The sequence below is a fragment of the Chaetodon auriga genome, chromosome 8 (genome assembly GCF_051107435.1).
Source record: "Chaetodon auriga isolate fChaAug3 chromosome 8, fChaAug3.hap1, whole genome shotgun sequence".
Lineage (NCBI taxonomy): Eukaryota > Metazoa > Chordata > Actinopteri > Chaetodontiformes > Chaetodontidae > Chaetodon > Chaetodon auriga.
In genome coordinates, this window is record NC_135081.1 from 20,144,085 (window position 1) to 20,166,118 (window position 22,034).

General features: G+C 42.7%; 1 protein-coding gene across 5 annotated transcripts in view; it reads left to right on the forward strand.

The window, feature by feature from the left end:
• The window catches only part of thsd7ab (thrombospondin, type I, domain containing 7Ab), a 135,611-nt gene that overhangs the window by 97,436 nt on the left and 16,141 nt on the right, over positions 1 to 22,034 (forward strand). For all 5 annotated transcript variants that reach the window (XM_076736431.1, XM_076736433.1, XM_076736435.1 and 2 more), the window contains 8 exons: positions 1,049 to 1,228; positions 2,761 to 2,899; positions 4,069 to 4,222; positions 5,627 to 5,768; positions 10,383 to 10,498; positions 11,072 to 11,189; positions 14,869 to 15,014; positions 16,837 to 17,011. In XM_076736431.1, the coding sequence (XP_076592546.1) occupies positions 1,049 to 1,228; positions 2,761 to 2,899; positions 4,069 to 4,222; positions 5,627 to 5,768; positions 10,383 to 10,498; positions 11,072 to 11,189; positions 14,869 to 15,014; positions 16,837 to 17,011 (1,170 nt within the window). The remainder of the gene's footprint in view (positions 1 to 1,048; positions 1,229 to 2,760; positions 2,900 to 4,068; positions 4,223 to 5,626; positions 5,769 to 10,382; positions 10,499 to 11,071; positions 11,190 to 14,868; positions 15,015 to 16,836; positions 17,012 to 22,034) is intronic.

Consider the following 22,034-nt stretch of genomic DNA (forward strand, 5'->3'; position numbering starts at 1 on the left):
TTCTTGGCTCATTCACCTCATCGATTTTTTTAATCAAAGGCTAAACAGATTTACAGGTCAGTGCTGTTACATAAGCCTCAAAAATATATTAGGTTTTATCTGCTAAACAGACTTCCTCTGAGCAAGTGAAAAAAAGAGGCACAAAGCCAAAGGTTCAGAAGAATAACCTCTTTCAAAACATTTGCCTGAACGTTGGCCCGTGTGTGCTGGCGAAAACAGAGGAAATCACAGCCCAGAGATGCTGAAAGTCCTGAAATCCACAAAACATGAATAACAAGCAGAGTGAGAAGCTTGAAACCAGCCCTGTTAACTGTGTCGTGACCCTGTGAGCTGAGGAAGAATAGACTGAAATAATGAACCTTGCTGCCAGGCCGAACCACTGCTTTGGTAGGTTTTTAGACCTTTTTTTTTTTCTTCAGACCATAAAGTTTGGCCTTTGAGTGTAGACTCTGTTTTCATTCCAGTGGGCTGAAAATCAATAGGTGCATTTAGATTAGTTTGTGAAGTATCAGTGAAGAGTTTTCAGTGCTCTTACAGCTGGGTGTTTTCCCCATCTAGAATTTAAAGAGTTCTTGAACTTTAATGCTTGTTTGTTAGATTGAAAACAAAACCTAACCTTTGGCAATGAGGACAAATGTAGTTTCATACCAGATAAAGACAACAAGACTCTTCTAAGACCTTCAAGACAAAAAGACGTTTTTCTCTGAAGGAGTCATTATCAACCTGGAGGCTGCTGCTGAGATTCACAGAGAACCCAGGTTTTATTTCAAAGCTAATTTCTTAGGAATCAATTTTCTGGTGAATCTGTTTTCCTTCTGAAATAATTAATAACAGACAACAGCAGGCTGTCTCGTAATTCACTCAAACAGCCTGAAAAGTAGCAAATCATCATTTTGCCTTTCAGTGTTTCTTCTGATGTGTGGATGCACTTCATGCCTCACAGATAATCACCTCTTTCACTTTGCAGATCACAAACAAAAAACCAGAGCTGTCGCCATAAAATGTGTTTGATCCATGCAAAAACCTCCTCTTTTTGTCCTCCTGTCAGGTTACATTGAGGAGGCGTGCATCATCCCGTGTCCCTCGGACTGTAAGCTCAGCGAATGGTCCAACTGGTCACGCTGCAGCAAGTCCTGTGGCAGCGGAGTCAAAGTTCGCTCCAAGTGGCTCAGAGAGAAACCTTACAACGGCGGCCGGCCGTGTCCCAAACTGGACCACATCAACCAGGTACAGACGCTCACTGTGTTTACATGCACGCTGAAATTCCAGTGTGCTATTATTCTGAATATATTCAGAATTTGATACAGGTGGTGTAAACAGCCTATTCTGAATATGCGTCGTATTTGGGATTTTTACCGCAGTTTGCGACATACGGCCTCTTCCCTGTTTACAGTCTGCTCTTTGCTGTAAACAAACCAACTAGGCAACAGTGTGCAGATGCACGCACAGAAGAAGAAACACACCAACTGTTAAAGATTATGAAAGACTTGGATATCAGCAGGTTTTTATATGCGGGCAAACGCCGACCTTTTCAAGAAGGTGGCTGAAAGATGGAGGCTGTGTGCTGCATGTGAACGGGAACATTTACGGTAGCCGTGTGACCAGCTTAGTCGGAATATTGTCTTTTCCAGAATGAGGCCAATAACCACAATGTTTTTGCATAAAAACGTAGTCAGTGAAGCTGGAATTCTCTGGAGCTCAGTTTTGAAGTCTGAATTGGTGACTGAGCAGGAGACGGAGATAAAAACCAGAGCTGGTTTTCTGTTCACTGTTGATTCTTGAATATTTATGACCTGTGCGACAATATATTTATACTTATTACAAGTTTGATACACATTGTACGTATCCAACACTGGAGAGAAAGAATTCATTAATAATGAATAATCAGCTTGAGTCTGCAGAGCCTTCCTTTACCTTCCCCTCATTATTGCTGCACTCGTTTTTTTGCTGAGCAGCGACAGCAAAAAGCAATGTGTGCTATAAATGGATCCCATCCACCATATTAATGCCCCAGCGTGTGCCAGTTGATTCCTTAAGGTTTCCATGATTTGCAGAAATGAATGCTTTCCAGGCCTGTGAGTATCAGCAGATGCAGATTATAGTTGAGTAGATCTACGCCTGCCTGTGTGCGTGTGTGTGTCTGTTAAGTTCACACAGGTATTTATGCCAGAGGCTTTTCTGATTATGTCCTCTCGAATGTTGCATTAATCATAGGTTCTGCACTATATGAACAGTTGGCATGTGCTCATTAATCCATCTGTCTCCTTTTAATCCACTCCAATGCTCGCTGGATATGACTCACTGCTACAGGCTCAGGTAAGAGCTGCTTTCCTCAGCTATTTGTAATGTAGTCACAGATGTTAAGTGTCAGTAATGTCAGTGGGTCACTGACAGATTCATGTACACAGTCACAATATCCTCACTGTAAGTAAACAAGGTACTATCAGATTGGAGTTTTATTTATTCAGACATTTCTCAGAGGCGAAGCTGCTCCGGGGGCAGAAATAATCTCGTTGGCTGAGTTAAACCTCGGAGAGCTGAGCCAAAAGAATCACAGGGTATTAAAACTTCACTGACAAACTCTCACTGCTAAGACGAAATATTTAGAAAAATATACACTGCAGAGGCCGCTTTTTTCACGACCGTGACCATCACCATCGTTAGTTTTCCTGACCTGTTTGGACGTCTCTGCTGTCAGTCTGCTGCTGTATTTACTTGAAAACCTCCAAATGTTAAGCACATAAATGAGGTTGTTCTGTCCTCAGGTGTATGAGGTGGTGCCCTGTCAGAGCGACTGTAATCAGTATGTGTGGGTGGCCGAGCCGTGGAGCGTCTGGAAAGTCAGCAACGTGGACTTAAAAGAGAACTGCGGCGAAGGCGTCCAGACCAGGAAAGTCAGGTATCTACCAGCTGTCTGTCCTGATATGAGTCTGTCTTTATGTTGTTTCTATGCATCGTTACATACTTAGCTGTCATATATAATATATATTAGTGCTGAACTGATGATCCGATTAGCCAATGAACATGTTGATAATCAATTAATTGCTGAAGTAATTGCAAATGTGCTGCTTTTCTTTTGCTTTTGGGATATATGATGTGCACCCTTTATTTTTTTATTATTATTTTGATTATTGATTAGCTAATTCGAAAAAATCATTTGTAGATCTACAGCAGTTTCACGCTGTCAGAGCTATAATGAAGCTGACATGCTAATTTGTATTCATCATTTGTTTGATGTGACGACCACATGAGGCGTTTACTGGCTGGGCTCACGTCAACAACCGACCTGCTGTGAAATCACTTCAGTGGAACTCTTGGATTTATGCTCACATACATGCACATACAGACAAACTCTGTAATTAGACTCCAGTAGACTCATAAAACTGTAATTAGATACACGCAACCAGTCATCCTGGTCCTGTAAAAACAGTGGATTAAAAACACACAAACAGACACGATGTCAACATCCATACCTCTTGTAATGATGGAATATAATGCCTTTTGATGACTGTTGGCGGTTCAGTGCTTAGACGGCAGTGATTAAAAACTAATGACTGAGCTTCTGCTCTTTAGAACAGGTGAGATTATCAGTGAAGGTGGTGACAGCCTCACCTCCTCTTTGCCTTCTCCGCTGCAGTATAAAATGTTGTAATTTGGAGGAGACAGTTCTTAAAATTTGACAGCAGCAGTTGAGGAAAAGCCAAGATTCAGTTAAAAATAATTTTTTAAAAAATGCACACATCAAAATAATGATTTTTTTGTAGTGTATCCAAGTTAAGAAAAGGTGCAGCTTACTTTTAGGTATTTAATTTAATGTTCATCCTTCTGTTGTGTGTGTTTACACTAGCCCTCCACAGCCAGTGGAGTTTGTGTTACTGTGAGCAAATCTATTTTTTTTTCATAAACTTGACCTCTCTTACCCTCAAGGACACACCTCACTGCTTGAGAAACACATTGGTCGTCAAGGACTTCATGTACCTGCCAACTCTGACTGTTTTGCTCGGCTCTCTTGAACCGCTGCGTTGCTAAAATAAGGTAAAATCCAGCGTTTCTCGACCAATCCCACAGGTGCATGCTCAACACCATAGACGGGCCGTCGGAGTCTGTGGAGGACTACCTGTGTGACCCTGAGGAGATGCCTCTGGGGGCCAGGGAGAGCCGGCTGCCCTGCCCCGAGGACTGCGTTCTCAATGACTGGGGCCCCTGGAGCCGCTGCAGCCTGGTGAGAGCTGAACCCAGATCAGAAAGCGGCAGCTCAGCCGTCTGGCACAGAGTAGATACAGGAACGTCAGATTTCTGCGAAGCCCACTGAGATTTATCTTGATATCTTTGTCTTGACAGAAATATTTTCTCTTAGGCTCAAGGAATTCAAAGCGTAGCTGCACTGTATTATTGTGAGCAGTGTATGAATCTTTGTCAACAGGTTATTTCTCGTACACCGAGGAGGAATAAAAGAGATATATGAACTAGGAAGCAGGAGAAAAATGGCTTATATATCACCAACGTATATTACACTGTACTCACTGTGCATTCAGCGGGGAAGAAGATGATTTATGATAAAGACTCAGAACCCCTGAGCAGGTTTCCAAATTTACATTTCCCGACACACACACTCAACCTTGTGGCAAACATAAGCTGGCTAAAAATATTTCCCCGAGTTTGTGATCATCATTTGGCAGACAGCCACAACGGTGAAAATACTTCAGTATAATTTCAGAACAGTCCTAATTTCTAAGACTGCATGGAAAGATGCCACCAGGAATTTAGTTCATCATCACATTTCAGCCCAAAAGTTGACAGTAAAATGACCTGAGAGTCCTTTTCTACCTCACTGTCAGTTAAGACTCTGCAGATTGAGTTGTGCAAAGAGACACCGACCCCTGTTTTCATCACGGCAGCAAAGCACGCACCCACATGCTTCACCACGAACGCAATCTTTGTTCCCCGTTTTGCAAAAACATGGGATGTCAGAACATCCTGTTCCGCTCCTCCGCCCCCGACACTTCCGATTCGGGGTAAAAAGCCATTTTAACTGCTCTAGTTTCACCTGCTGTTCTCACAGCAGCACCCTGGCCATTGTTAATCACACCCCATTCTCTCCCAAAGTGCTTGACACACTGACTTCCCACAATTCCAATCTCGAATTGGAGTCTGCAGTGGCACCAGCGGGGCCTCTCGCATGTTTTATTCATCAAGTCAGCGATGGAGTTATTCAAAAGGCTGTCATTTTGTCTCCCAACTCTCCTCTTCACAAGCAATGGCCATGTGGAATCTGGTGGTTTCCCCTTCCAGCAGAATATCTGTTTCAGCCATACTGTCATTTCCTGCTGGAAAAAAATCAAATTCCAGCTTCTGGGAATATCAGGAGAGAGTGGAGGTAAAGGGTCTGATATATAGACTGCTACAATTTTGACCCAGTAAGCAGGGAAATAATCTCAAAGTGAGTAAATGAACAGTTTTAGCCATTAATGTTAATGCAGCATGAGCTCTGTGGCTTCATTCCAGTTCAGGCATGTATTTGTATTCAGTTCTTACCACTCCCTGCAATACAGACTGCTTCGTCATTTTAGCCTTTTTAGAAACATTTTGTAGCTTTCCGGTTTTTAACGGGGAGCCTCTGTTTCAGCCGTGCACCAGGACCAACAGCCGAGTGCGGACGGCGTACACCCTGCGGTCGCCCAGCGTGGGGAGGCAGTGTCCAGCCACGACAGACAGTGAGCCCTGCAGCCTGAACCTCAACTGTTTCAACTACTTCTACAACATCACAGGTACAGGAAACGTTGAAGGAGGTATGGAAGGATGAAATGATGCTTCATAAAGTGTCAGTGATCAGAGAGACTGAGCTGAGTTTCAGCTGCTTCTCCCTCTAAGGTCATGTAAGCAGTTTGTTTGCGGCAGACGTGCGTCTCCTCAAAGTGACAGCACCGTACGTGCCTTGTGTTTCGGATGGAGCAGATGGTTTTTGGGCCGTTGCCAAGGGTTTGTCAGGATGAACGTTTCTCAACTTCAACCAAATCACCAATATGAAAACGGCCCTTGAAATGAGGGCTTTAAAACATCGCTCCAAACACAGCCGCCATTTCAGAATGAGCTCCTCGTCTGCTTTAGCGCAAGAGGAGCAATCAATAACTGACTCATCTATTTTTTACAGCCTTATCGCTTTTGTTTCTTGGGGTGAGATAATTGCAAACCTTGCTAGGTTTTATCAAACCTCGTGTTGTGTAATGATCACGTCACCGGAGCTTTTGAGTCTTGCTCACAGCGACAGCCATTAAAGCCTGGAAGACGCAAAGTACAAGTAAAACGTTTGACTGCAGCTGCTGTGGGTGAACTTGTCAGCATGTTTATTTACACATCTGACAGTTGTAGAGCAGCATTATCATTCTTTTGGAGTCGTGTTTTTGGCCATGTGGTGAATATTCACTCTCTTTTCACTCTTTTTTTTTGGTCTCTGAGGGAAACATCTTGCTCTGTAGCTGCTGAATTTTCCACCATGTTCACCAGCTAGTGTTCAACTGTGACTGTCTGCTGTTTGTTGCTGTGCAGGTGTGAACTGTGGGTATTTTTTGCAAACAGCCGCCTGCTGCAGCTGGAAACGACACCATGAGAGCGCTGAGAGTGAACCAGAACAGCAAAGCTATGGACCAGACAGCTAAACAATGAGCTGAAACTCAGGATAAAGTTGTGTAAAGTCGAGGGGCGCTGCAGATTCAGCAGATAATTCTCCATTGAGCGTCCCCTTTCACGTCGTCATTTGATGCATTGTTATTATGAAAATATCAATTATGGCTTCTGTAAGCAGAAAGATTTTCAAAAGGACTCAGAGATTTGAGCTGGCAGCCTTCCCGAGCTCCCCTGTCTAATCTGCAGGATATCACACCTCCATATCACATGTCACAGAGGCATCTTTCACATTTCATTCTGGAAACTGTACCAACTATTTCAATAAAAATGAAAGAGGGAGAGATTGTCAGCGTTCCCATATTTCATCTAGATTTGTCGTGTTGCCTGCGTCGCTGCTGCCCCACATTCTCAACCAGCCCACCCTCCTTCTGTGTCTTCCCTTTGTGTGGTTACACCGTGAGACGTGACATATAATCCCCACTGCTGGGTTCACAGTGGCATGCAGGCATCTCAGGGTATATGTACATAATATTCGAGCAGAGATTGTTATTAGGTAAAGCTCGCTCTTTTTTTTCTTTGTTGATGCTGAGACCTTCCAAGCTGCTCCTTCCTTCACAGTTTTACTCCTTTTCTTGCCGTCTGTCTCTCACAGTCTCTTACTGTCGCTCTTTCTTGTTGCAATCTCCCTATTTTCAGTCCCCAGAGTGCCACAAAGCTCCTCGGCAGAAGGAGATGCAATTCCCTGAGTTGAGCTTGCAAACGAGCTCACTGCAGCTAAAAACAGCCACTCATCTTTGTCAGCGGATGGCACACTTCATGAGTGATACCTCAGCCTCCCTGTTGTTGGCACCCTGACTCTGAAACATGTTGTCTTTCCACTTCACAGAAATCTTTTTTTTTTTTTTTTTTTTTGGTTTCAGCCTCTTACGGCTCTGGATTTTTCTGGTGAGGTTTATTGGGGAAAACTTATTGATGTTGCTTTTAAATCCTGGTTATTTAACTCCAGTCTGACTGCCTGGCCACACAGCTCGCTTATGATGCTGGCATAAAAGGATACTGATGGCAGCCAGATTTATTGGATTTAAGTGAGCTGTTATAAACCTCCAATGACCTCTTTGCTGACAAAGTAATCATCTGTTATCGACAGTGATCTTCGCCAGCCAGAGGCTATTTGCGGTCCGACTCCGAGCACACAACAGAAAACACACACACACACCGATTACTTTAAGTTTTCAGTGTTAGTTGAGTGTCACAGCAGAAGGAAGGGGAGACAAAGTGTGTTATGAAACAGAGTTAATGAGCTGAAGACAAACTTACAGTATGGCATGCACAAGGCATGCTTGCCATTCTGCTGAGTCATCTCGCAGCGCATAGTGATTTAATTTATATGCATGGCCCATCATTCCTAGAAGATCTATGAGATACAATGCAGTGAAGGCAAGAGAATTTTAGCTTATGTCAGCAAGCTAGTTGGTAATTAATCTGATAATGTTTCACTTTGTCATTACACTTTATCAAAGATTCATTTGGATTTTCTGTGAAAGTCGCACTGCTTTTGCTTCCTGGAACTCGCTGTATATCAGCATATAAAACCTTAAGCTAAACAACTTTCAAAGTGACATGAGGCAACATGGTGCGACAGTGCATTTCTGTGTGTTCGCTCTTAAAAAGCTGAGACAAACCGCGGTTGTTTCTCACTGTCTGGGATTTATTCATTCTGAAGTGTAAAGAATTTGTGACAGCTGACGCATTTGAACACATCTGAACAGCGTCTCCTTGTGTTTTGTCCCGCCACATCATCCTGCTCCAACTGAAAATACATCCAACGACAGAAACCCAACGCTCGTGAAATGCTCGTTTCTTCTGACTTGAATTCGTGCTCCTCTCCCTTTCCATCCCGCTGCCGTCTAAATAATGACTCCCCCTCATCTGCCTTCCACCTCTGCTTGCACTCGGGGTGGTAAAATCAACATCAGCAGCCTGCTGAACACTGGTAAATATTTGCTATGTGTGGCAAAGTTGTGTGCTGTGCTGGCTGGCAGGTGGCAGTCATCATGTGAGGGTCATATTCTCCTGCAAAATGTTATCGGAAGAGGTGTGAGGAGCGAATTCTAGGATTTACAAGTCATACCAGAGCTAGTAGATATCGACAGCTTGAAATAATCTAATTTTTATGTCTCACCTGTATTCACGTACCTGCATCTCTCAGTCAGCTGTGGATATTATAAATAATGTATTGTAATGTATGAATATTTATTACAAGAGTTTTATTTTGCCCTTTGCAGGTGCATGGAAAGTTATCCAGAGCTGTAGATGTAGGACCTGTGACCCACACTTGAAGCTGCTATAATCAATATTTTCATATTAACAGTGGATCAAATGGCTGCATGTATGTGAAAGTGGTCATTTGTAGCGATGAAACCTCAGAAAATTGTCACTCAGCTCTGCAGGAACAGTGTCTTTCAACTCATTGTTTTGGTTTTCTGGCCTGGAAGTTTCAGCAGACAGCTGTTGTCAGCAAAAAAGCTCTGCTAAACCCACTGTAGGCTACCTGCCCAGCATCAAACAGCAGGCAGCGTTAACGACTGGCTGGTGAACATAGTGGAGCATTTAGCAGCTAATTGAGCTGGATGTTCGCCTCAGGAGTTGTTGGAGGCTAAAAAGCTAAAAAGAGAGCAAATATTGGACTTGGATTTGTCAGGTGGACACAAACACAACTTCAAATGAGGGCTGATGTTGCTGTGAATCTCATGGATGTGTGAATAAGTAACAGCTTGCTAACTAGTTGGCTGCATCAACGTAAAAGGTGATAATATGTCAGTGTTTACTTCTTTCTGCTGCCCCCCAAGTGGCCAAAAAAAATTCAGTGAACGCAGACTTAAATTATGACTCTGACTTTTCCCTTCTATTACCACCCTGAAGACTTGACTTGGAAGTTGGAAGCAAGGTTACATGAAGAGTAAAGAAGACGTGTCAGGCAGGCTTTTCCATACACGTGCATACTGACACATTTAAAGAAGACAGGGTGTCAATCATGTGCAAAACACTATAACAGCATAATACACATCACACAGCTTTGAGAGAAAAATGTTCAAATGCTGTGTCATTTACAGCATGCGCACCTAAAGCACATCTTGGCATCAACTTTGGTTAAGAGGACTTCGGATTTGACTTGGATTTGCCTTTAAAGAAGCTGTGATGTTAGCATTGTTGGAAAAGAAACTTCTCCTACAGTTGAATTTTGGAAGTTCAGACACAGTATTTGGATTTTTCTGGCTTTAATTTTGATTTTGAGTTATTACTTTATCTACTCGTTATGAATTACTCATTATTCTGTGGGTGAGAGCTGATATAGCTCAGAAAGCCTTGATCACCTGGTTTTATAATCTGCCTGAGATAAAACCTCTTCCTTCATTAGAGTCCGACTAAGAAACAATAAACTTCCGAGTACAATCATCTTATTTCTCCACGTGATTTTTGTGGACAGGTTCAGGGCCGCTTGCAGTGTGAAAGAAACACATACAGGAAATGCAACAGAGTCGACTTAATGATGCTCAGTGGACAGAACACTGTGGTTTTACTGGGCTACATTATGTAGTATTACTTTATGAACTACATCGCTGATACTAAGTTGAAGGAGATGTCTGTTTTTCAGCCTGGCACCCACAGCTCTCTGCGGTGTTGTAAAAACTCATTGCCAGCTTTATGAGCATGAACAGCCAAAAATCTGAACGTGATTGTGTTCTGTTTGTCCTCAGACTGGAGCACGTGTCAGCTGAGTCCTAACGCCGTCTGCGGGAGTGGCATCAAGACCCGGATGCTTGACTGCGTTCGCAGCGACGGCAAATCAGTCGATATAAAATTCTGCGAGGAGGTGAGACTCAGACAAAAGTGTCTCCTTTTGTTCCTCCCCTTTTGTTTTTTGGGGCAGTTGAGTTTTTGCTTTCTTTCTTTGACACATTCATTTTTCTTAAATGTCTTAATCACATCACAACACCAGCCTTCCAGCACTGTAAGGCCCACAGCAACATGAAATATTCACAAGCATTCTCGTGCAGAGATTGTTGTCGTCGCCTCAGGCTGAGCGTTTTATTCATTCATAATGTGACTCTGCTCCCTGTAATTGTAGCCGGCGGGCTGTGGCTGAGCTGTCCCCACAGCTATTTAACCCTTGGCCCACTTCATCATCTGGCTCATTCGCAAAAACACACTGTGTCAGAATGGCTTTCGCTGCAGCCTCCATGTTCCAGCTCCACCGGCCTGATGCTGCCCGGCACTGTCTGTCCCCTGCCAGAACAAAGGCTTCTGGGAATTGTAGTGCTGAGAGGTCAAGCTGCTGTCTGGCAGCTGCAGATTGAGTCAGCTGTGCGACTGTTCCTGCCTCTGTTGCGAATGATTTGACGATGTGTCATGAATTACCCCCTTTCATTGCCGACATGTGCTGCAGTTGAACTTGGAGAAGAAGTGGCAGATGAACACCTCCTGCGTGGTCGAGTGTCCCGTCAACTGTCAGCTGTCGGAGTGGTCGGTCTGGTCAGAGTGTTCACAGACGTGTGGACTAGAGGGTAAGATTCATAGCAGACGAGACATTTTGCTCAACACTATGATTAACTCAAACTGTCCAAACTGTTGTTGACACGTAGCTGACATTTTTATCTTGAGCAGTGTCCAGTGTGACCAAAGAACTGACAGGACTCACTGGCAGCAGGAATAGAAATATGTGAGCTTTTACTACCAAGACACCCTCCAAGTCGTCTTTATCATTGAAGCAAAACCTTCCAATGATCACTGTGCTGATGTGTATTTATATTACACTTTTTATCACTTTTTAAATCACAGTAAAACCAAATGCCAGAGCAGGCGAAGTAGGGAAAACACAACAGAAAGAGCACGTAAAATGCACGGTCAGGAACAAATAATAAGATATATTTACATTAAAACTGGTCTATAAATGATTCTGAAGGCGTGATATAAAAAATGATGCCACATTAGTCAGGCTGAGCTTGGCAGCCAAACAGTAACTTATTGGATTTGTAACAGATAACAGGGCGCAGTGATTCAGCCTCTTAAACCTCGCTGATGTGCAGTTGGTTCACTCACTGCAAACTCATCCAAACATCACACAGCATGAGTCACATTTCTCAAATGTTAATTGTTGACAAATGTGATTGAAGCGATGCACAAGACATCAGGAATATTTCCATTTGGAGGAATGGTGCATCAATAATAAAAGAAAAGTCTGTTTTCTTATAAACAAACAAAGGTTATGTTTACATTCGCTGTTACTCATCAAATCACTTTGTGTATCCTTGAGGTCAGACAAACATGTTGAATGAATTTCCCTCTACATAAAACATTTGCAATGCTGATTTTTGTGAACATTTTAAATGGCGTATTGTTTGGTAGCTTGCAGTCTTCTTCCCTGGCTTTGTTGGCTCGTTGCTAAATTTCTTGGCGTGTTTCCTCATCTGCATTTATGAGGCAAACAAAATGTGGCCTCACTCATAAATAAACAGCTTGATGGCGCTGCAAGAGGTAAAAAAAAAAAAAAAAAACCTCCACAGGTTAACGTCAAAGATACAGAAGGGATAAAAGGAGGAAACTCTGTGTTTGAAAGAGTTAGAAGAGAGTAGCTGGATTTTAGACACATCCACAAGTTGGCTGGTATCGCCATCAAACACACAAAAACAAGTGAATCAGTGAAAAGACCCAGCGAGGGTCACATCTGCCCCTGATGTGTCATCAAGTGGATGATAATAACAATGTTAATGTAGTGTGATAATGTCAGGAAGCAGACCTGAGGTGTATTATCATGATGATGCAGCTGATTTTCCATCTAATTAGTCTTTGGGTGAGAGCTGATGTAGCTCCGAACGGCGTGAACACTCGGTTTGGTAACAGAACGGTTATGAGTTGAAATTCCCGACTGCATCTTTTAAATACAGAATAATACTGAATATCGTGTTTCTCGCACAAAAAGCCATTTTTTCTGCATTAGCGTGCAGCTGAGAAACAGGTGTGACTCTTTGTTGACGCTCCCTGGGCTGTTTGTAATGTGGAAGAATCAAATACAGAAAATGCAACAGAGTCGACTTTAACACAGAACTTGAAGAACGCCCCGAGCTCTTCATGTCTACATGGAGATGCAAGCCAAAAACATATACTGTAGGGGTGGAGGAGCCTGTATACATGAAGCTGACTGTACCATTTGTCCCAGTGCATGACTCCCCTCAAAGTACTAAAGCATGGTGTGACTGAGTAAAAACATGCATGCTTGGGAAAACATGCTTGTATAACTAAAAAAAAAAAAAAAAAAAAAAAAAGTCTTATATCAGACACTTCCTGCTCCCCCCGGAGGCATTTGACCAGAAAAACTCGCAAAAGCAAAAGAGAGGAAGTGTTTATTTAAGAGATGTTCGAGTCTTCCCAAATGACCAGCGAAAATTTGTCCTCCTGTTGCCTCGTTGTGGTTCCGGCGGTTCACACAATTGATTCTGTCCCATTACATCTTCCTGCTCCTCGGGGCTGTGGGGAGCTCTTTGAAAAACAGGCACTACAGCGATAGTTGCTAAATCACAAGGAATAAGATAAAAGTTGGAGAAAGGCTAAAGGGGCAAGAGGGGACCTTATTGATGTGTTTTTGTCTGTGTGTGGGGGGGTGCTCTCTTGTTGGAATAGGATATGAGGTCTACAGTTTGTTAGTGTGTGGGATGGCTGATTTGTGTTTTATGTGTTGAAAGGTGTCGTAGGTTGGCAAAGGTGTATTGTGGGGTGAGCAGATTGCCGGCGAGGCAGTGAGAAAATGAAAGTAGGACGTGCAACAAATGAAGCTCGCTGAGATCTGAGAGTGGGTGGTTTGAAACAGGTAGACAGGAAGGCTGCATTTTAAAGTGTGTGTGTGTGTGTGTGTGTGTGTGTGTGTGTGTGTGTGTGTGTGTGTGTGTGTTCATAGCATCAATTCTGCCCTTAAATCAAACGATCTCTGAGGAGTTTGCTGTAATGTGTTGGATTTGTTTAGAGTTTGCTGATTAATGCGTGAGAAAAAACATTTTACTCAAGTGGGCCGAGAACCAATCAAGATGGCCGAGAAAAAGTGCAACATTTCAGGTTATTTAGAAAAACCCCGCTCTGCTAAGTGAAGGGCTGTTGTGCACAGTAACACTAATTTAATGCATTCAAGACAAACGCATACACATGCATTTAAAATGAGCTGTTTGCAGAGGAGTGGATGGCTGCTGTGTGTTAAACTGCGACGGTCACTGCAAGTGCCAAATCTGTTTGCATTTAGTTTGTTGTGCAGAAAGCTCTTGACACTCTGTATAATTGTATTAGTCAGAAGTAAATCTCAATATTTATCTTCTATCATGCCTGGAAAGCACAAGGCTGAAATTTCAAAACTGGGGACTGAGAATTAGAGACCCTGTTGTTTTTGTTTTTCTAGCTCGAGCGGTACTTAACGTTATTATCTAAATCAGTGGTCGTCTACCAGCGGCCCTCAGGCCACATCTGGCCCGCCAAATCTTCCCATCCAGCCCGCAGAATATTCATTAATTCAGAAAATGTGCACATCTAATGTTACGCACCAGTGGAAGAGATCCAGCCTGTCCTGAGAGCGACTGTTGATTAGCATGCCAACCCCTGGTAAGGAGCCAAAAAGTTTGTAAATCATAGTCCACCGTTTCAGCAGAATTGTTTCATCCTCCAACCTCATCCTCCCTCCTCTGTGGACCCACCATCAAACGCTTAGCTCCCAGGCAGGATATTCCCTGGAGCCGACAGCAGCACACTGAAACTGTTTGTTTATGTATTTTTATGTTTGCTTCCTCGGATCCTGAAGAGTTTTTTGTTGAGACGAGGACTCGTTCATTGGTAGTTGAACTGTGGGTTTTGTGCACTGAGGTCTGAGAGCATTTTCTAGTTCAGTACTTAGTTGTCTGTGTGGATTTTACACGGTTTTAGGAGTTGGTTCACACTGATATAGGTGAATAAACCTAAAATATTAGAAATATTGGGCTAAGTAGGCCAAGATACATACATGTCCATATTTTTTGAATGTCCACAGTGTCTGCTTAAGTGTTTTATTGACCAAAAATCATTCACAACCAATTCTGTAGTGAAACCGTGGCGATAAAAATCCTGGGCGTATTATGAGTAAAAAAGAAAATTAAAAGGAAAATACACAAATATAAAAAAGGGAAAAGAAATGGTACCCTGATGATGTTACTTCCTGTGTGTTTTCTCCAGGTAAGATGTGGCGGCAGCGGTCGGTGGTTCAGGCCTCTCAGGGCGACGGGCGGCCCTGCCCCTCTCAGATGGAGCAGTGGAAGCCGTGTCCCGTCCGACCCTGCTACCGGTGGCAGTACAGCCCCTGGTCCGAGTGTCGGGTGGAGGTAGGTCAATAAATCACTACAGTATGCCATAAAGCAGTGGGCGTTAATTATTAATGATGGCATCGACCTCTGTCAGCTACAAGAATGCCGCTTTGACAGGTCCCTGCCTCAGCTGAGATCAATACACGCAAGAATTGGAGCCAGAAAGTTGATTTTGGAAGACAGAAATCTCGGCACCTGGCAAAAAATAATGAAGTTTAGTATTGATGAACAACCCCATCAAATCCCTGCTCGTGCAGTTATTTTGTGAGATGGACAGTAAAAATCAATCTAATGCACTTTTAATGCTGATACATTACTGTAAACCAAAACCTTTGCCAAGAAATTTGGCAGCCTTTACACTTCATTTTGCATTGTGTGACATCAGGTCAGATCATTAAAGTAGTCCGCTGCCTCACTTTATGACATAAAACAAACCTTTGCAAGCCTGGGTGTAGTTTTATGGGAAGACAGGGAGACATGTCACCTCTTATGGTTCATTTAGGTCATTTGTTCCTCTCAATTAACTCTATCAAGTGTCTCAGCCCTCCTCGTTTGAGTGACAGAGAGGAACAGACGGCGTTTTTCTGACTGAATTTACAGGCATCTGTGGTCAGCCATTACCCATGATGCACTGTAACTCACTTCCTCACTTGTCCTTTAAAGTTGTAAGTTGTAATTCTTAAGATTTCAGCTCTGGTCAGCAACACTGGATTGCGTGTGTGCAGCATTTTCTGGCTTTTGCATGCGAAGGCATGGCGGACCCTGCCACCAACAGCGAAAACTAATGCAGAGAGTTGAATACACAACATAAATACACTGAATGACTTGCAGAAGAACAGGTGTTATTTCACGGAAATGTTATGATTATATAACTTTAAGTCTAAAACTAAGCACGAAAAGTAAGTAGAACTATCAAATATTAGACTCTGAGTGATTCATTTGTCTTCAAAGGGATTCCATAATAACTTAATTTCAACATGAGCATTTATGTGACTGGCTTTCGTAGCAGTGACAAAATTGCCTTTTTTAAATATTAGAACACAAACCGTTGAGGTAGCAAAGCAGTGATTTATGTCCACCAAAGAGAAGCCAGCATTTCTGTGATTAACCGAATGGAACTGTGCCAGGAAGCGTGTTTGGAGACAAGAAGAAGAATAACGAGCAGTTTTGCACAAATTTTAATTGCAGATCTTTAAGACTGACAAAACATAAATCTGTCCGTTCAGAGATCTTACTGTCCTTCAGTTAATTGATTAAAAAATGTTTTAAATGACACCGAATTTACAGAATATCTGCAAAATTCTCCAGATTAAAACTCTCTGTCTACATCTCATCCGCTGTGATTGGTATCACTTCAGCAATGGAAATCAATAAGGGATAGTGGCTTTTACCTTAATTACCTTTAACCTTATTTAACGTCGGTGCAGACAGGCCCATGTATATCAGCTGCAGATTGCAGCTTTAAAGAGCTTTAAACTGCCATTAATATTGTATACGGTTGATGTTTATATGCACTTGGTAAAAGGAAGCACACATTGATAAAATGAATATACACTATTGAAACTGCATTATTATTTAAAATCCACTCTGTTCATTGTATCTTGGACATAAGTAAGCTTTTTATTCGTGGTCACAGCAGCCACTTGAACAGCTTCTGTTTAGGAACCTTAATTTGACTCTGAGTTATCAGTTAAAATAGCTGATGGATAAAACTTTAAAAGCTGTGAAGCCAAAGCTTTAAATTACCAGTATTAAGCAGGTTCATGTGACTCCCCTCTCTCCCTGAGGTAACTCTCATCCTCCTCCTTGTTCTTCTTCTGTGGTGTCTCTGTCCTGTCAGAGTGTGGTGTGTGGACACGGCACGCGCTACAGAAACCTGTCCTGCTTTGTGTCAGATGGCTCCAGTGACAGCGAAGGCAGCCTGGTGGACGAGGAGCTGTGTAGCAGCCTGGAGCTGGCCATCGACGGAGACAAGCAGATCAGGCTGAAAGAGGCTTGTACCCTCCCCTGCCCAGGTAATAACACTGCTCAAAATATGCTCATTTTGAGCTACCTGTGCCGCATGAGCAACCTCACAAAGTCATGTCCAAACACAGGACAGAGCAGAGGTAGTTTTGGCAAAGTAAGAGTGTTTTCACACACTGTATGTCGGTGATACACATCTACAATCTGATAGAAAAATCAAAGCCCATTTGAATCGACCACAATTAGAAGTGGATGTTTTTACTATTTGCATATGCCACATAAACAACAGTGAACAGCAGCAGCTTTTCAGCCGGTCCATAAGGATGGGGACTTTTTCACTAAAATGCTGCTTATTGGGAGTTGTTTACATCAGGCCCTGGGTCAGCGTCACCCTGTTTTAGTGCATGTTTCTGTAAATAAAGCGGAACAAAACAGGCATCAGTAACCTTTGAGGAGTTACGAGCCCCTTAACAGCAACAATAGCTGCTAATTTGCTACTTGATTTTGTCGAATCTGACTCTTGTGTCGGTTTTCTCATCCGAATCAATGAAGCTTTTCGTGCATTGCCTAAAGGTTAATCTCACATCGTACCTGCCGTCATCACTGTAGAGATGATCAACACACAGAGTAAACTGGAAACATGAACATCTGAGCATCAGACACATTGTAGCTCCAAAGGTCTAATTGAAATAATCCATGACATCTTTATTTTGCATTGCAGAGCTGAAACTCTGAACTCAACGTGCGATGGATAACACAGTCAACACTTGTCAGCAGTATGATTTATTTCGCCAAGCAGCCACTAAAAATACTTTTGTTACAGGGTAGATTTTATTATCTCCATCCAGTAGCAGTCAGTATCTATCATGACCTCTAAAATCAGAGCTTACCTGAAGGCAGAATAAATGGACTACATTATGGCAGCTGCTTTGTGTAACTGTGCACTTCCATGCGAGTTAAATTTACTGCTAGGTACTGTATTTCAAATGCCTGTAGCAACTCAGAGAGCCCACTACTCTCCTCTGCCAAGGTATTAAGTCTCCAATGTGCGCCACATGCATGTTTGGTTCTCATATTTGCTTCCAGTTTTCGCCCATTTTCTCCCCGTCGACTTCATGTCCATCCCTAGTTCTTACCATGAGGGAGCTGAGATATAAGACAGCAGCCACTTCTTTCCACCTCACAGCGAGAAGTCTCACATGAAGAGTGTGAAACACAAGTGCAGTGGTCAAAATATGATCCCTCGCAGGCCTCCCACCCGCGGACGCTGTTGGCTGTGTTTGTTGAAGCGTCTGGCCAAGCCACAGGCACGGCTGTCAGGAACTATTTTCTGTTATATGTGGAAGGCACAAACTATTTAGACCACCTGGTTTTTCAGGGAAATCGACTGAGAGGCGAATCCAAATAAAAGCTGTGACCCACTCAATTCAATTTATTCCATTTGTACAGTGAAGAAAAATAGAAGCAAAGTGATTAAAAGGCACACACACACACACACACACACACACACACACACACAGAGACAGCGATAAAATAACAGAGAAAAAAGGGTGCAATCATTAATCTATGTGGGCCAGATAACAAAAACCCTGAGGGCCTATGAAAAAGACAAGACGGCAAACTGAGCTACAGCCTCGCTGAGGACCAGTCTGCTCTGTGCTGCAAATGACAAAAGATTTTCTGCATTTAGTCACCTCACATTTGAATGGAGATGCTGATTACGAGAAGAACAGGTTGAAGGAATGTTGTCAGCGTTGATTACAGGCATGGCTCATGTGAAACGAGGTGTAGCTCCATACTCGGTACGTTAATGCAGCACATTTCATACATGAAGGCAAAGTGATTTATATAGTGCATAAAGGGCGCTAAATAAGAAATACAGCTCGACATCCAAACCACAAAATAAAGGAGCATTTTAAAAGAAATTAAAAGGAGACATAAAGGACTGCTGCACAGTGATCACAGTGGCAGGTTTATCAGTGTAAACACTGTACTTGGGCATTTTGTAAACAACGGGTCTTTGATTGATAGACAAAAGCAGCCTCCTCATCTTGAGCTGGTGGCCGTCAATATTACTGAAGAAATGACAACAGTAATTGGCAGATTTTATCAGCCGCAGCTAGCTAACGGACCGAAGCTCAAACCAGCTGATGAACGATGTAGAAGTCAGGGAACAAAAGAAGAAATGTTGTATGATCAAGAAAAATTCAGAATCAGTGTTATTTTGACACATAACTCGTGTAACGTTGGCTGTTGGCTGCTGGAGTGTAAACGTGAACTGGTCCATAGCTCTGCAGTCATTAGCTGGACATGCTAACAGTTGCAGCTCATGTTATAGCACACATTCCTTACATTTTTGCTGTTGTGTGTTTGGTTTTGGGGGGTGATTAAACAAGAGGCCATCCTCTAAACATGTTAGATATCTAGAGTTGCCTCATGCTCACCACTTCAGCGTGTAGAAATCCAAAGCTTTGCAGACCCTCGTAGACTTGCTACCGTTTCTAAGCTGTGAACTTTTTTTTAAAGCCTCGTGTGATATTTGCCATCTGAGCTCTACATGCATAGTTGGTGATCAGGTGAAGTGTAGAAGAAGAACCTAAAAAGAAGGCTGATGCCATGTGTCATGTGGTTGAAGCTTGTTAGTGTGCCATGTGCGCACACATTTTCAGCATGGGTAGCCCCAGCAGGTAACAAACCCTCGAACCTGGCAGGGTCAGCGAGCGATCGACCCGCACAGGATGACTTTTTTATTTCGGCGAGTAGTTCGGTGTCCGCGCCGTCCTTATGCTGAGCTGGACATCTGTTGTAATTCACATGATATGCGACCATGCAAAGCAAAGCCTGTGAAATATTATACAGTACACAGATGCATAGTTTCATTGCCGTAAGACCTTCAGTGGTTTATTGCCATCTGATTAACAAAGTAATCAACCCATCTGGCAGTTTGAGTCTAATGTACCTCAGACTTTAAAGTCAGAGGCGTATCAGACTTCAGTTGACTGCCAGGCGTCAGCTCCCTCCATCCTTCACGGCTGCCTTCATACACACCCTCCACCTTCAGAAACATCACTCTTCACACTCAGCTTCCTGGTTTTCCATAAAATTTTCATATGAAGACATTTTCTCTGTTCTGTGTCAATGATTAATACAAGATAGAGATTCAAATGAAATTCTTTAGCACTTCAACTGCAGAGATAATCAGGCTTTCATTCCCAAAGCTCTCTGCTCTTATATTTTCGCATATTTTAGTGAGACATCTCCCTGATAATCTGATCTATTGATGCTATTTGGTGTTAATGCAAACTCAGCTTTTACTTGTTACCATCCTGTCCTGATAAATTCAAGACAACGTACATTTCCACAGCACTAATTCCAGCAGTGCAACATACAGCCATGTCATACTAGAAGATACGTCGCTCCGAGTTTCTCTTTTTAACAGAAATACTGTTCTTACTTACTAGTAAATTGCAGTTGGGTCTGCTTTTGCCATCCAGCAACTTGAAGGGCACTACTTTTAAGCCAGTTTTTGGTACAGTGACAAATCCTCTTCAGAAGCAGTGAAAGCATTTTTTTCAAAATTAGGAGAAGAAGGGGGTACTTAGCAGTAGCAGTGGTAACCATTGTGTCTACTGTGGCCTTCATCAATATGCCGTATCATATTAAACGCATTTTGATGAACAGGTGACGTCTCTGCGGTGCCAAAACAGCACGATATCAGCTTAGCACCAAGGGTGTCAACCCCAAACCCCCTCTGAAAGAAGACAGAGAGTCTCACAGATGGGATTATCACTTCAAAGGTTGGGGCTGATGAGTTGTTGTCAGGTTTTGTGACAGAGGCTTGTCAGCTGTTGGGTTTGATGTAGCTTTGCAGCGTAGAGCAGAGCAGACAGGTGAGCTCTGCCCAACAGCTGCTGGACTCAGGTCAGGTCTGCAACTCCGACGCTTTACCGCTCCGCCCACAACCACAGCAGTGATGTTCTTCCTTGATACTGAGCTGCACATACATCACATTTACACCTGGTATTAAAATGGGATCTGTAACAGGATGTGTTATTCAGATAATAAACATCCAGTCTTACCTTTGTGTTTGCACCTGGTATTTTTAATGCATTCTTGTCAGCTTCAATGATGTGGGATCTCTGTCCTCCAGAGCAAAACCTGCATGTGAATAATCTGAGGTGGTAGCAAATCGGCCACAGACTCCCTTAAAGAAATCAGAGTTTTATGAGTTGTTGAGTTCAAGAAAACATTATAAACTTTGTGAGTCATCTGTACCCTCTTGTCACTGTAATACATGAAGTGATTCCTCTCTCGGATGAAAAATATTTTGTTAGTTTGTCAGGATGTGTGCAGTGCGTGCGACTTTCTTACCTAAATTATGTGCCTTGTTAACAGAAGATCACACCGTCACACATACAGTTATTTCTTACTGTATGCCATTAATTTCTCCCCGTATTACTTTTCACACTGTTCTGTCGAATAACGCGTCTTTTGGTGCTTTCATGGCACAGAACAGATGTACAATCAGTAATTAGAGGCGTCTCTGTCAGCCTTCTCGCTGGCTCATTCTCTAAATTTGAACAAGCTGTATTTTATGTTAGCTAAAACAAATATCTGTATCAGTGTTGTGTTGTGTTCAGATGGCAGAAAGGTTGTCTGGATTATGTTTACACTGGCCGAAGATCTGGACCCAATGCGAGCCAGACTGCCTCCAGATGTGGTCTGGCAGATCCGATCATGACGTATTTACGCCTTATATTAACAAGCGTTTTTCCGTATCCGGATAACGTGTCTGGATATAGATCGCATTTTAATACCAGGTGAAAATGAGGTCATAGAGAAGCGAATATCTGTATTTCCTTTGGCTAAATAGGGCAACTCTACAATATTTCAATAACAAATGATGGAAAACTGAACCCCAATTTATGATCCAGCCTGATAAGAGGGGTGTATTTTCACACACTCTGTTATTTTCAGTGTCAGTGGTCCCTGAAGGGAGAATTATTGTCACTTCCCTCTGCCAAAAGACAAAATACAAATGTGGAGTTCATTTCCAAAGTGCTCTGTGTCTAT